The sequence below is a fragment of the Haliotis cracherodii genome, unplaced genomic scaffold, assembly GCF_022045235.1.
Source record: "Haliotis cracherodii isolate W230 unplaced genomic scaffold, xgHalCrac1.p SCAF_10, whole genome shotgun sequence".
Lineage (NCBI taxonomy): Eukaryota > Metazoa > Mollusca > Gastropoda > Lepetellida > Haliotidae > Haliotis > Haliotis cracherodii.
Genome location: NW_027266265.1, coordinates 37,766,631 through 37,783,749, shown reverse-complemented (window position 1 = coordinate 37,783,749; position 17,119 = coordinate 37,766,631). Strand labels below are relative to the sequence as shown.

Genomic DNA, 17,119 nt, shown 5'->3' with positions numbered 1-17,119 from the left:
ATTTAGTCCAACATTAAATCGACAGCACTGACACCGCTGATTCCAACATTAAACTGACACTACCTCTCACATGTGGGCTACCTCTCACATGTGGGCTACCTCTCATATGTGGGGTACCTCTCATATGTGGGTTACCTCTCACAAGTGGGCTACCTCTCACACATGGGCTACCTCTCACACATGGGCTACCTCTCACATCTGGGCTACCTCTCACATGTGGGCTACCTCTCATATGTGGGCTACCTCTCATATGTGGGTTACCTCTCACAAGTGGGCTACCTCTCACAAGTGGGTTACCTCTCACATGTGGGCTACCTCTCACTTGTGGGCTACCTCTCACATGTGGGCTACCTCTCATATGTTGGCTACCTCTCATATGTGGGCTACCTCTCAAATCTGGGCTACCTCTCAAATCTGGGCTACCTCTCACACGTGGGCTACCTCTCACACATGGGCTACCTCTCACATGTGGGCTACCTCTCACACGTGGGCTACCTCTCACACATGGGCTACCACTCACATGTGGGCTACCTCTCACATCTGGGCTACCTCTCAAATCTCGGCTACCTCTCACACGTGGGCTACCTCTCACATGTGGGCTACCTCTCACTTGTGGGCTACCTCTCACATGTGGGCTACCTCTCACACCTGGGCTACCTCTCATATGTGGGCTACCTCTCACATCTGGGCTACCTCTCAAATCTGGGCTACCTCTCACATGTGGGCTACCTCTCACACGTGGGCTACCTCTCACATGTGGGCTACCTCTCACATCTGGGCTACCTCTCAAATCTGGGCTACCTCTCACACGTGGGCTACCTCTCACACGTGGGCTACCTCTCACATGTTGGCTACCTCTCACATCTGGGCTACCTCTCACATCTGGGCTACCTCTCACACGTGGGCTACCTCTCACACGTGGGCTACCTCTCACATGTTGGCTACCTCTCATCCCTTGATGGAGACTGGAAGGGAAGGATCATCAGACAGATTTTCCCACTCTTGAACCTCTTCACTGTGGAAACAATACCTCCTGACCAAACTTCCAAAATGAACAACAATGTATGAACAATATAACATGTGATCTGACGCAGAATACATCGCACCTTCAATATTCCAGTCACTCATTCTGGGCCAGGCATGCACGTGGTTGCTAAAATGAGTATCACTGTCACTGTAAAAATGACACAAAATCAGAGGCACCAAACAGATTAGCTGGCTCTTCCATGAAAGTTTAAGACCATGGATATGTACTGTGTCTAAAGAACCCATCCACATATTGGCTTTACACATTGCAGCCATATAGGAGATAGAACCTGGGCCTTCAGCATGACAAGGCAAAGCTTCAACCACTGGGCTAGTTCTCCACCCTAAATCTACTCAGAGCTATTATCACAGTCATGAGTGAGTGAGTGAGTGAGTGAGTGGGTGGGTGAGTGAGTGAGTGAGTGAGTGAGTGAGTGAGTGAGTGAGTGAGTGAGTGAGTGAGTGAGTGAGTGAGTGAGTGAGTGAGTGAGTGAGTGAGTGAGTGAGTGAGTGAGTGAGTGAGTGAGTGAGTGAGTGAGTGAGGTTTTATTCCACTTTTAGCAATATCCAAACAGTATCACCGCATCGGGACACCAGAAATGGGCTTCACCTATTGTATCCATGGGGAATCAAACCTAGATCTTCGCCGTGACAAGCGAATGCTTCCACCACTAGGCTACACCCCCACCCCCATCATGATGCTATTAACCCACTGATAAGCCAATGTGGAACACTGCATGTATGTCAAACAATAACATGTGTATTGCTTGCCTTATCATCTGCATGTGGCTCACATGATAGCCAATACTTGCAAAACACTTGGCAGGGGTGCACCTCTCCACTGATCTGTGTCAAATGACCACACATAAAGTGCCAAGCCATAAAAGAACACAAATATCATGTTACTGACCTGTGACCTCCCCTTGTAGCAATAAAGATAAGAGTTGACAGGTCGCTGTGACCTCCTCTAGAAACGTGCAACAGGACAGTTCGAGAATTATGAAGGGTAGAATCACTGTGATTAACCGATGAATTTGGTAACAATATGTGCTTTAATGCCTACTGTTTTTGTGGACAGTAAACAATGTAAAATCCATGGGCTTTCAAAGCGTTGGCAGTTTTAAATATGGAGCCATAAGCTGAATGGACAGATCCACAGATACAGGCTAGCTCAGTTGTGTTGGTTGAGCCATCCTCCATCTTTAAAAAGCATATGTAAAAGGAAGGAAAGCACATATTCTCTGTTCAATGATGCCTACTCGGAAGTAACAAGACAAAACGTGAGCAGTGCTCACTAATACCACAGACCTTGACTCCAACATATTTTTTATTTCTAAACATGAAAAATGCAATATTTTCTCTGAAAATCCTCTTATTGAAATCGAAACTTTGTACTGCCCCTCTCGTATTGGTATAGAAACTGTACCCCCAATTGGAAAAGAATCCATGAAATAGTTTTCAAGTCATAAGTTGCACAAATGTTGACAACATGAAATGTTTTTTTACATACACATCAAAATCAAACTTTGCACTGCACCAATTCTATTAGTGTGGCAACTGTTCCCTAAAATTGAAAAGAATCCATGCAGTAGTTTTCAAGTTATAGATCACACAAATGTTTAAGTAAAAAAAAAAAAAATAAAAAAAATAGCTGTATTTTTTTTCAGAAAATCTGAATATTAAAATCAAACTTCGCACTGCCCCTCTCCTATAGGTATAAAAGGAATCTATATAGTAGTTTTCAAGTTATGGGTCACAAAAAAAATGTTCTCCTTTATTACACCCCTTTTAGGTCGGGATATATTATAAATAGTTCTAATTTTAATATCTATGACAGGGTTTGGGGAGGAGAGAATTAGGTTTAAAGCTGCTTTGAACAATATTCCAGTAATATTACTGCATGTCAGCTTTGTGTGGGAGGAAGCCCGAAGTGTTGCAGGTCTCAGACATTTACCACTTTGGCAAAAGCCAGGAGCATGGGTATGGTGCTGACAAACCTCAAAACAAAATGGGGTGACCTAGGATTTGAACCCCCGACCATCGCTTTCTGGTGCACCCAAGGGACGCAACTCTGCACAGCAAAATGCAGCGCCTCAGATGACTGTGTCCTCTATGATTTGAGGAAACTGTAACAACCAATGTAATACGAACAATAAAGCATGAGTTCTTGGTTGTTGTATATAAAGACATCAAATACTCCTGGATGAACATATTGTGTGTTTTCTGACTCAATAATGCTCAAAAACAATAAAAAGTCAAATTCAAATTACATCATGAAAGTCAAGGAGCCCTTGTAATAATCTGAATGTTAAAAGTTTCAGGTACAGGGGGACCCAAGATTCAAATACTAGAGCTGCAAACCTCAAGTACCCCAAACCCCCTTGATTTGTATCAAGTGAATGATATGCCTGGATCCAATATTTTGTGTGTCCCAGAAAGCTTACTACACAAGGGCTAGAGCGAAGGATAAATCTGACTTGAGAGTTGCATAGTATAAAGACTATCAATCATAAATAGTGAGTGAGTAAGTTAGTATGTAGTTTGAACAGTAGTTTAGATGAAGACCTCAGACGTTTATCACTTATGATGAAACCCACATGCAAAGGTAAGATGCTAATAATAATAACAACAAAAATTAAAAAAAAAAATAAATAAATAAATAAATAAATAAATAAATAAATAAATAAATAAATAAATAAATAAATAATGTTGACTGCAGAAATATGGCTTAATACCACAATAATAATGACGACAACGACAACGATGACAACGACGACGATGATGATAATGATGATGATTATGACCCTTGGTCTATCAGCACCATACCAGAGCGGTAGATGTCCATGACCTGCATCGAGCAAAACAAGTTATCCCCAAATATAATTTTACATGTAATTATGTCAATTTGAGATCTAACTTTAAGTCAACTCCTATTTGGCGTTCAGTAAACATGCTGATGAAAAGGAAAACCCCTAATCATGTAATCTTGCGAGCATTAGTGTAATTTGGGTAAACTGTCTTGGTATTGGTTCATGACTTGATTTAAGTACAATGGAAGCCAGGTCCTGATACACATTGTATTCAGGCATGCAATCGAGCCACCATCAGACAACAGGATGAAAGGTTTAAATGGAAGCAAATCTTGTGCACCTCGTAACTCCTGACTACAAACTCTTGTCTTCATAACGTTTTTGTGGAACATCTCAAATTGATACAGAATCAAAAACAGATTAAATGTAACATTTCTTTTTTTAAACTTTTAGCTCACAATATGTTACTCAAAAGAGGTTATAGAACATCGATTCATTCACATTCATATATGATTAAGAGTTTCTTTAGCATCTTCCACAAGGCTAGAAGAGAGGTGAGTTTTATCTTTGTATATAAGATAGCTACGAGATAAATCACAAAGGACAATGAAGAACGAAGCGTGGTTAATGATACCATAAAACACTGTTCTATCATGACGTCATCTCTGAAGATTCGAACATGGGCTCGTACTTGATGACGTCGTAAATTGAACAACATTATTTTTCAGAGGGTAGTTCCTGTGAGTTGTTCCCCTTAGACGAAGCTGGGCAACGCATATAAACACAATGGCCAAGCGATCGCATCCAGAAGTGGGAGAGATATGACAATCGGTATTAGGAGGAAAGGTACAGATTATCGACGTGAGGACTGTGAGAATATGAGGGAAATACCAAACTTAGCCCACCTGTTGGAAAAATGGACTTGTGCGACATTGCCAAGGTCGGACTCTATTCAGGAGTCATCATCATGATCATTATTTAAATACGAGGGAAATATTTTTAAAGCTTGTACATTTTAGTAACATCCTAAAAGAGGCTGTACATGATATTGATATCTCATATACGAACAACAACTCCCACTCGTTTACTTCTTAATTATATACCACTGGCTCCTAATTCATCATGTGTCATGTGACCCATTACTACCGACTTTTTAAAGTTTGAAAGTTTTCATCGGAGTGTATTATGCCTGGGTAATAATTTGAACAAAGAGAGAAATCTATTTGCGACTATTGTTGAAAAAGTGGTGTTTAAATATTCTATTTTTTAATATTGCTATCTAAATATTACAGCAATTTTTGGAGTATGAGGGGAAAATATCCATAGATTTACTTGTGTTTATTGTTGAAATGTGAGATGGAGCTTGCAACCTTTAAATACACCTCACATCAAACCTGTTGTTGTGACAGGTCATGTACAGCCTTCATTACCTCATTGTCACTAATCATACAGTTGACAGACTGCTAAAGGCATGTGCTCACAATCATGCATGGCTGTTTGATTTGACATGGTGCTATTTCATCAAGTTTTGTTTTTGATTGTCTGTTGTTTAACGCCCCACTCAGCAATATTCCAGCTATATGACGACGGTCTGTAAATAATTGTGTCTGGACTAGACAATCCAGTGATTGATATCATGGGCATCGATCCACGCATTTGGGATACGATGACGTAAATCTATTCTGTCCCGTATCTTCAGGGTTTTTTTTTCATCAAGTAAAGACACAAGAAACATGCAGAGATGTTCTGTCTGTGGATTTTATGCATATTTTTAGATTGTATCAAGTGCTAAAATTTACCTGGAATAACAAACAATCAACAAGCTATTAATTAATATTAACCAGTCTGTGACACTAGCCACTAGCCTGATGCCTGCGTCTATTAAAATTATGTTCGGTCTATTGAGCTCAGAATTAATAACACTAAAATTGACTGAAAATGATTTTAAACTTTTTGGCACAGACTGTTAACTATTTCATTATGTGAAGGGTATAGAAGAGTATATGCATGTAGTAATTGTTACTGGTTGACACAGTGGATATCTTGGCTCCAGAATGAGTGAGAGAGTTAAAATGTAACGTTGTATCAGCTTTATTTCAGCCATATTGCAACGACATTATCTAAAGGGTTTCGAAGAGTAAATGTGTGTAGTAATTGTTACTGTTTCATACTAACCCGTGAAGATCTGGGTTAGAAAAGGTCTTCAGCAACCCATGCTTGCTGTAAAAGGCGACTATACCTGTCGTAAGAGGCGACTAAAGGGATCGGCTGGAATATTGCTAAGTGTGGCGTTACACAAAAAAATTACAAAAAATACATACTGTTACTTACTAGTTGACAAGGGGGATATCTTGGCTCCAGCATTTTTTTTATGATGGAGGGCGACATGTTGAAAATAGCGAACCCCTAACTGTTGATAAATGAACTAGATAAACCCATGGGCTTATACTTGTGACTACAGTTCGTGAAACTATGTACTATGTTCTACATTATTGTTGATATTGTGTGGCTTGATACTGTGGCAACAAAACTCAATTCATATGTCAACTGTCAGCCTACCCAATGTTTTACAAAGCACCTTTAATAAAACATGCTGAAGTTCGTTCCAATAATATAAGGCCTACAACCATCATGTTGTTGATACAAAATAATGCAATCTCATTTAATCAGATATTTTAATCAATCAAGATTTCAAAAACATTTCAGACAGCAAAAGAAAATGGTTTATGAATGGTTACCATGGTTACCTGACAACAACAATGGACCAATGCCAGGACATTATAAGTTCTTCCTTATGTGTGTTTGCCCTGTTGTAGACATGACGCATCAACCCTAACTCAACTCCTGCCCCATACGACTAAAACAATCCAAGCGCAATCCAACCCCAAATTGATTTGACTTGAGCCACATCCAACCCCAGGTCAATCCGAGCCACATACAACCCTAACTGAACCCCTGTCACATCTTACACCAACTTAACCCCAACCCTACTTAATCTCAGCCCCATTCAACCCCAACTTAACCTCAGCCCCATCCAACCCCAGCTTAATCCGAGCCACATACAACCCTACTCAAGCCCTGACACATCTTACCCCAACTTAACCTCAGCAGCATCCAACCCCAACTGAACCTCAGCCACATCCAACCCCAACCCCAACTCGACACAACCCACATCCAACCCCAACCTCACCCCCATCCAACCCAACCCTCATCCAACACAAACTCGACTCCACCCACACCCAACATCAACTGAGCCCCAGCCACATAAAATCCCAACATGACTCCACCCACATCTAATCCCGACATGACTCCACCCACTTCCAACCCCAACTCGACTACACCCACTTCAAACCCCAACTCGACACCACCCACATCCAACCCTAACTCGACTATGCACTTCCAACCCCAACTCGACTACATCCACATCCAACCCTAACTCGACTCCACCTATATCCAACCCCAACCTCACCCACATCTAACCCCAACTCATCTCCACCCACATCCAATCCCAAATCAACTCCACCCACATCCAAACCCAACTCGAATCCACCCACATCCAACCCCAACCTCACCCTCATCCAACCCAAACTTGAATTCATCCACATCCAACACCAAACTCGACTCCACTCTAATCTAACCCCAACATCACCAACATCCAACCCCAACCACATCTAACCCCAACTTGACTCCACCCACATCCAATCCCAACATGACTCCACCCACATCCAATCCCAACATGACTCCACCCATATCCAATCCCGACATGACTCCACCCACTTCCAACCCCAACTCGACTACACCCACTTCAAACCCCAACTCGACACCACCCACATCCAACCCTAACTCGACTATGCACTTCCAACCCCAACTCGACTACATCCACATCCAACCCTAACTCGACTCCACCTATATCCAACCCCAACCTCACCCACATCTAACCCCAACTCATCTCCACCCACATCCAATCCCAAATCAACTCCACCCACATCCAAACCCAACTCGAATCCACCCACATCCAACCCCAACCTCACCCTCATCCAACCCAAACTTGCCTTCACCCACATCCAACCCCAACTTGACTCCACCCACATCCAACCCCAACATGACTTCACCCACATCCAACCCCAACTTGACTCCACCAACATCCCACCCCAACTCAACCCCACCCACATCCAACCCCAACTCAACTCCACCCACATCCAACCCCAACTTGACTCCACCCACATCCAACCCCAACATGACTCCATCCAAACCCCAACTTGCCTTCACCCACATCCAACCCAAAATTCGACTCCACCCACATCCAACCCCAACTTTCCTTCACCCACATCCAACCCCAACTTGACTCCACCCACATCTAACCCCAACATGACTCCATCCACATCCAACCCCAACTTGACTCCACCCACATCCAACCCCAACTCGACCACAACCACATCCAACCCCAACTCGAATCCACCCACATCCAACCCCAACTTGACTCCAACCACACCCAACCACAAACTTGACTCCACCCACATCCAACCTCAACTCAACTCCACCCACATCCAACCCAAACTTGACTCCACCCACATCCAACCCCAAACTTGACTCCACCCACATCCAACCCCAACTTGACTCCACCCACATCCAACCCCAACTCAACTCCACCCACATCCAATCCCTACTCGATTCCACCCACATCCAACCCCAACTTGACTTCACCCACATCCAACCCCAACTTGACTCCACCCACATCCAACCCCAAACTTGACTCCACCCACATCCAACCCCAACTCAACACCACCCACATCCAACCCTAACTCGACTCCACCCACATCCAACCCCTACCTCACCACTAACATTATGTGACCCGTAAAGATTCCGGGGTAGAATAGGTCTTCAGCAACCCATACTTGCCATAAAAGGTGACTATGCTTGTCGTAAAAGGCGACTAACGGGATTGGGTGGTCAGACTCCCTGACTAGGTTGATACATGTCATCGATCCCAATTGTGTGGGTTGATGCTCATGATATTAATCACTGGATTGTCTGGCCCAGACTCGAATTTTTACAGACCGCCTTCATACAGCTGGAACATTGCTGAGTGCGGCATTAAACAACAAACCAACCAACAACCAACTAACATTATGTGGAGGAAAGTTACACATATTCAAGCTGGCATCTCTAATGCCTTTCCTTGTAAGACTAAAGGCAAAACATGATCAGAATCCTTAATGACAAGTATGACATCAGACCTACTTTCAGCCCAAATCTCTGGAGAGTGACCCTCACATCCAGATCACCAAAAACACCAATTAACTGTGAGAAATAACGACCACCATTCCGCCGACCATGTCATGGAGGTCATCCAAGTCCCCTATTCTGTCACAGAATCACTGATACATCAGAGTACCAGTGACAGAGCTGAATCGGAACATTCACTATAAATCTAGCACACTGTGTCCCTTGGGAACCACATCACACAGTGATTAACTACTTTTGAAATTACAACGACTTCAATGAAGACTGTCCTCTTTTTTTTAGCAGGTACAACATGCAACTTTTCCCCCAATAAATATGAATCCTGTATCTATAATAATATTTGACTATTGTATTAAAGCATCATTCGTCTTAGGTGTCAAATAACATCATGCATTATATGTTTTGATGTAACAAACAGTAACCATCCACACAGTTCAATATAGTACACTACAGTTATGATGACCTCAAAGGGACCACTAATTTTAGTTTTTTATAACGGTAGTTCGTTATAGACAAACATACGGCAAATATACAGCAAATAGATGGGATCAAAACACATTTTGTTATATCGGTCAGTTCGTTATAAGCGTGTTCGTCATAAACATAGTTTACTGTATAAGAAAGAATTCAATTTTTTTTGTTGCATTTTACAGTTGACCTCATTCCAAGATATATTGATACATCAACAAAAGACAAAATGGCGGCTTAACCTCTACTTGTTAATATATACAAAGTCTTAATTAATATATACTGTATATTTTGTATAAAAGTACTGAGTAAGCTCCAGTTGAATTTCTTGGAATATTGTCATTTTATGTTAAATTATTTAATAAAAACTTTTATTATTATTATCATTGTGTTAACAAAATTGTTATTTGTAGAACAAATCCCAGTAGAACTAGAATCCCCCAGTTCGATCATGTCTCCCAACATCTAATGGAGCTTCACTGGCTGTCTGTTACTGCATGAGACAACTAAAGGATCTTTATCACTGCCTCCAAGTGTTGTAACAACCATGTACCTGCCGACCTCAGTAAACGCTTACAGACGTACTCTCTTCAATGAACTCTCCGATCTCAACATCATCAATTCACATTTCCCCGAGTTAAAACTTGTACTTTCGGCAAAAGAACATTCTCAATCACTGCTGCGTCTCCGGGGAACAATCTGCCCGAAAATCAAAAATCTGGTTCCACTATTTCCTCTTTCAAATCTCAGCTTAAGATATTTCTGTCTCAACAATCTTGCACTTGCTAAAGTTCACAGACTATATTATTTATCTTGTGTAATGGACCGTACTCTGACAAACCAGAGTTTATAAAAAAAATAAATGAACTGTAGAATTAACAGGAGAAAGATATTACATGTGGTGAATGGAATTTAATAATAATTGGTCAAGACAAAGACACTTATAATTGTTAACATATTAACCACCCCAAAGCAAGGAGAGAACTTTTGGAGACAATTGATAGTTCAGATCTTAAAGACCATTGTCCAGAATTACATCCATCTGCAAGCAGATTCACCTGGCGAACACCCACACCACTAAACCAAGCTTGTCTCAAACAATGTTCTACATTCAGTGGAAGACAGCGATATAATCCCCCAGAATATATTCTGACCATTCTATTATAACTCTTACTGTTTCACTTTCAGACATACACAGGGTAAAAGGCTTTTGGAAGTTTAATAACTCACTTTTGAAAGATAAGAACTTTGTAGCAATTAATGATACTCTTGATCGACAGCTAAAGATGAGAGAGTATTAACAATTGATGGCCAATTACTTTGGGACATGATACTTTTAAATATTAGGGGAAGTTCAAAATTATTCTCAACACGTGAAAGAAAATAAAGCTTTGGAATCCACATTAGAGCAAGACTTAAATCAATTTGAAAGTAAGTTAGGAGAACAAAATACAGGGGGAAGGATGGAGGAATTGATGGAACAATCAAAGACAGCTAAACTAGAATTGGAAAATCTGCATTAAATAAGAACTGAAGGCTCTTTTATTAGATCAAAAGCTAAATGGATAGAACAAGGCGCAAAACCCTCAAAATATTTTTCACAATTAGAATGGAGAAACTTTTCAAACAAATCCATGTCCATGAACAAGGAGAGAGGACACAAACACAGAAGATGAACTAATGCCAGGAGTAACAGATTACTATCAGAAACTGTATCAAATTGAAGACTGCACACAAATTGATTTAGAAAACCTATTCTCTGATGCCCATGTCCCAAGACTAGATGATGGATTATCTGTTTCTCTTGAGGGAGAATTGACTTGTGATGTGGTACTTGAAGAAGTCATTTAGAAGTGATACACATAAAGAAGAGAATTTATGGAACTTGAAGAATTGAAAAAAAGGATAAATGATAAAAACCCTGGCTAAATGGATTTTCAGCAGAATTCCTAAAATTCTTTTGGGTGGATCTTCATATATATTTGATAAATACTGTATATTATGCATACAGATGTTGATCTCTATCAGCATAAAAAACCCATTAGGACTGATTGTAATCCAAAAGAAAATAAACCAATATTATTTTTAACGTATTAGTGCCCTATCTCCCTTCTTAACACATCTTATAAGTTAGCTGCAGCACCAATTGCAAACTGAATAAAACATGTTTTGCCTTTAATGACTCATGAAGATCAAGAGGTTACAAGAATGATTAATGTGATGGAACATCGAATCTTTCCAAATACCAGCGCTACTGTTATTAATTGATTTGTAGAAAGGAAATTTATGTATAATGTATTAACTTTTATTCATTTTGGACCAAGCATTCAACAGTGGGTTCACTTCATTTTTGAAAATATTGTTTGTTTGTTTGTTTGTTGTTTAACACCACACTCAGCAATATTCCAAATATAAGACAGCAGTCTGTAAATAATCGAGTCTGGACCAGACAATCAACTGATTGACATCATGAGCATTGACCCACGCAATTGGGATACGATGACATGCATCAACCAAGTCAGTGAGCCTGACCACCTGATGCCGTTAGTCGCCTCTTACAACAAGCATAGTCACTGGAATTTTGACAGGTCACAAACTCAGTTGAAGTTATAAGACAGAAAAGGAAATGAAAATGTTGGCCAAGAGAACCCTGACACCTACAGGTAGAAATGTTGTACTAAAATAATTGTTCTTATCCAGGTACGAGGGGCGTTCAATAAGTTTTGCCACTTCAATATAAGACCAAGTCGCAGAATATCTTTTGCACTTGCATTTTTCAATATAATCTCTATTCACCTCAATACTCTTATTCCCTTTGTCCTTCAAGCTATACCACTTTTATAGAAATCTGCAGATTGGCCCTCTAACCACCCTCTGTGGCAGCCTTTATGTCCTCGTCATCCTAGAAGCTTCTTCCACGTAGGGCGATTTGTATAAAAGTGGTTTTAAAAGCTTGAAGGACAAATGGAATAAGTGTTTTGAGGTGAATGGAGATTATATTGAAGTGCAAAAGATATTCTGCGACTTGGTGTTATATTGAAGTTGCAAAACTTATTGAACACCCCTCGTTTAATCATCGTTTTGCAGTAAACCAAGCCCACCTAAAGGTGCATTAGAAAATTTTCAATCAAAAATGTAATCACTTCATCTGGAGATCTAAACCTGATAGTGTCAAAAGGAAACATTATTATTATTAAAATTATTATTATTATAATTAGAACATTTTCTTTGAAATGTTTATGGCTATATGCCCTTTCAGAAGAAGACAAGCTTCCAAATAGGACCATATGGGGCTTAGCTTTTGACAGGAAGAGATTACATGAACATCCCATTTGTCACAATACACACACGACCCACGAAGATTCGGGGTAGAATAGGTCTTCAGCAACCCATGCTTGCCGTAAAAGGTGACTAACAAGAATGGCCTTCACATATTTATGTGGGGAATTGAACAGGACGTTCGGGGTGATGAGCGAATGACTTAACAACCCTATCACCCCTAATGATGAGTGACTTGACCCAAGTTGAAGATAGCTGATAATCTATCTGTTCAGCAGACATTCTGCAAGCTGGTTCTGTTGGATAGTTTGGGTTCATCCTTAACTTCGAAAACTGCGGACTTCGGATAATCATTTGAGAAGCTGTATAAAATGTTGTGGCATTAATCACTGTAAAGACATGCAGGAAGAGAGCGCCCTTTCATTCCTTCTATCATACTGTCCTGTCAGGCGCTTACATTTGACTTTAAAATCAGATATTCATACAAAGAACTCCTCCCCCTGTCGACCCCTCTCTTTTATTGCCGGACATGACATGAAGGTTTTACTATTTGCCTCGGTCGGATGAGGTCTACAAGGCAACTTTAACAAAAACAGAAACTGAAGACAACTGTACTTGGATTTCGTCGTAAATCTGCATCTAGCATCGGCTACGGATGACACAGTAGCAATGAACAGGACATGCCTCCATGTAAATAACAATTCACATCTTGACAAATCATGTGTAAATATTCATCACCTGCAGAAACCCGAGTCACTGATCACATGCAATCACATACACAAGCAGCAATACACTCATTACCATGGAAGGAACACAGCCATCAAGATGTTCATTAAAGATCTCTGGGTGAGTGAGTGAGTGAGTGAGTGAGTGAGTGAGTGAGTGAGTGAGTGGGTGGGTGGGTGGGTGGGTGAGTGAGTGAGTGAGTGAGTGAGTGAGTGAGTGAGTGGATGGGTGAGTGGGTTGGTGGGTTAGAGAGTGAGTGAGTGGATGGGTGAGTGGGTTGGTGGGTGAGTGAGTGAGTGAGTGAGTGGGTGAGTGAGTGGATGGGTGAGTGGATGGGTGGATGGGTGAGTGGATGGGTGAGTGAGTGAGTGAGTGAGTGAGTGGATGGGTGAGTGGGTTGGTGGGTGAGTGAGTGAGTGAGTGGGTTGGTGGGTGAGTGAGTGAGTGAGTGAGTGAGTGAGTGAGTGAGTGAGTGAGTGAGTGAGTGAGTGAGTGAGTGAGTGAGTGAGTGAGTGGGTGGCTGGGTGAGTGGGTGGCTGGGTGAGTGAGTGAGTGAGTGAGTGAGTGAGTGAGTGAGTGAGTGAGTGAGTGAGTGGGTGATATACTTCTAAAAGTATTTAAAGAACACCCAGCTTTTTCTTATGGCTATAGCTTATCTGTCATTGCTGGTGGGTATTGCAGCACACAACCTTCTTTGTTGGTGTTCTTTAACTTGTTTTGAGTAGGATACAGTTTCACATGCTTGAGTGAGTGGGTGGGTGAGTGCACATGAGATTGCATGTGGCTGCTGTCAAGGATTGGAGAACATGTCTAGACTGACAGTTACACTGGCGCTTGTCCATGGAAGGAAGCCCTAGTATATCAGTGCTGAATCTGCATGTCTAGCGTCACTATCCTATACATGGCTTCCTGAACCATCAATGAATCGCCGTTCACACAAACAGATAAGACAGTTTGATCAGAACATAGAAGGCTAAGTGTTTCAGCTTAACTGACCAACTGTTTGATACCCGTGAAGATCTGGAAAGAAAGGGTCTCCAGCAACCCATGCTTGCCGTAAAAGGCAACTATGCTTGTCGTAAGAAGCAACTAAAGGGATCGGGTGGTCAGGGTCGCTGACTTGGTTGATGCATGTCATCGTATCCCAATTATTTACAGGCAGCTGTCATATAGCTGGAATATTACTGGGTGCGGCATTAAACAATAAAGTATGGTATCATAAAGTGATGAATCAGCAAAACACAACATTTCAGGTGGTACAGTCTTATCTTAGGACACATTTCACTTGTATTTGGCACATTGTTGTTTGGGATTGTCTCTCCTATTATGGGAAACAATAAATGGTAATTCTGAATAAAGAGCATGATGCTTGATAATTATTTTAAAAGCAACAACTTTGTTTGTTTGTGTGTTGTTTAACGCCACACACAGCAATATTCCAGCCATATGTGTATTTATTTATGCATTTATGCAAAAATATTGAGCATCATCTCACAGATTTGACACTCAAAATTATTACTCATTTATTACGTTTCTAGGTTTGTCAGCACCATACCTGTGCTCGTGGGTTTCCCGAAGTGGTAAACGTCTGAGACCAGCATCACTTCGGGCTTTCCTCCCACATTAAGCTGACACGCCATGATATACCTGGAATACTGTTAAATCCAACTCACTCACGCATTTCACTCTTTGGCCACATTATGCTCACAGAACTGATGTTCCTAACTTTATTGTTATTAGTTCTCTGAAAATATATTGTTAAAATGTCCCACTTTCTGCACTCTATGAATGAAAGGTCATAATGGTTGCTGTCAAGTTGTTGTTCAGATTCAGGGCCATATTCCTTAGCGCTACAACCGTTGGGAGTCTTTGTAAAAGTTTGTGAACTACGAACGTCATAGTGCTAAGATCACTTGAGTGTGAATTAAATGCGAAAAATGCGAGTGGTCTTTGCTCGCATTAATTAACTTCGCATTTATGTCTCCAAATGACCATCAACAATAGGACTGTCTCACTGCACACTTTGGATAGCAGAAATACCAACCTGAATATAAACACAAACACGGTTTATCATGTTTATTGAGCAGCAGTTGTAACAAGTACATTACGATGTCATTTAAAGAACAGGAATTACACAATAGGTGAGTTATCACTGATCGGGTCAAGAGTTCTACCCACTCATGTCAAGCTTGTTGACACCTTCTCCGCATACCAATCAGTGAACTGTTGTTGGTTCAATGATTTTATTGCCTTTGAACTTCCTTAATGCCAGTCAACAGAGTAAACAAATAAACTGTGTGTTGTTTTTAGAAAAAACAAACAAAATGTTTATTGTTTTTACAGAAGTGCTCTACTCAGGGCTAATAAGCGGTGTTATTTGTTGTTTGATTGATTAAGGTAAGGATATGTATCATTCCACTCGGAATGGGTTGGGGGGAGTCTTATTGATATTGAGTCGCATTTTTGTCTAGGGGTCAGCAGTCGTATTAAATGGGGGACGCATAATTTCCATATTTACAGTATATACATGCAATAAAAACATATTTGAACTAGGGCTGGGACGGGTAACTCGGGCACCCGTGTCGGGTGGGTACTGAGTAGGACCCGGGTACCCACAGGACTACCCGGACCCATGGTTAGTCACGTGATTATATTGTCTAATGACTAAAATAATCTTGAACTCTTTGGTTACACTACAAGTCACTAATGTTCGCTTTTCTTTCTGACTATGCAGCCATTCCTTCTGATTTGTCATATGGTTGAATAAAGATATAACTTAGGTCAATTTCAGTGTATGCATGACCAGATTGTTTAATACATGTATCTAAATACGTTTTACCAGGGCTATGCTAAAAAATTCCCAATCAGACATTTTGAGACATCTCCTGAGAGTCGGTACCCGGGTAGGATAATGGGGGGCGGGTACCCGGGTAGTAAATTAGGTCTCAACCCAGCCCTAACTTGAACCATACATTTGGTGTAGGTGCTGGTATGAACAGAGAGTGAGATGGTTGACTGTTACAGCTGAAATATGTCATGTTGAATCTTCCTCAGGAACGGAACGAAGGCAATGATGGGTATTAATACTGAATAATTCATATACATGACCAAAGACCATGTCATGACATGCTACCTTCACATACCTTCAGTTAAACACACATCTAGCATACAGGCTCAGTGGTAAACTATATTTCATTGACTACACAAACCATAAGGAAGAACCTGTAAAATCTGGACCAAACCAGAGGATACCTGTTTGGCTGGACTTACCTCCCTTCAACTAGAATGTAGAAGTACAATTGTTATATTGGCTTCAATGAAGAATTGAACTGTGCAAGTGACTGGAATCCTTTCACCATGACAATGATCCAAGGATTAAATAACATCATAGGATGAACCTGCTCAAGAATACATGATATGGTAATACATGGCCTAAGAATGATTGAAGAATACAATTCCCCAAGTATACAATGATCCAAGTATACAATGGTCCTATGATACAATGATCCAAGGATAAAATAATATCATAGGATACACTGGTCTTGGAATGAATGTGCTCAAGAATA

General features: G+C 40.9%; 2 protein-coding genes across 2 annotated transcripts in view; one reads left to right on the top strand and one right to left on the bottom strand.

Annotated features, from left to right (window-relative positions):
* The window catches only part of LOC139454351 (probable ATP-dependent RNA helicase DHX35), a 149,047-nt gene that overhangs the window by 103,058 nt on the left and 28,870 nt on the right, over positions 1-17,119 (bottom strand). The window lies entirely within an intron of this gene.
* Positions 7,390-8,181, top strand: LOC139444336 (uncharacterized; the record flags this gene model as incomplete). The annotated part of the gene is made up of 2 exons (XM_071225275.1): positions 7,390-7,465; positions 7,943-8,181. Coding segments are annotated over 2 exons (315 nt in total), but the record flags the coding sequence as incomplete, so codon positions are not given.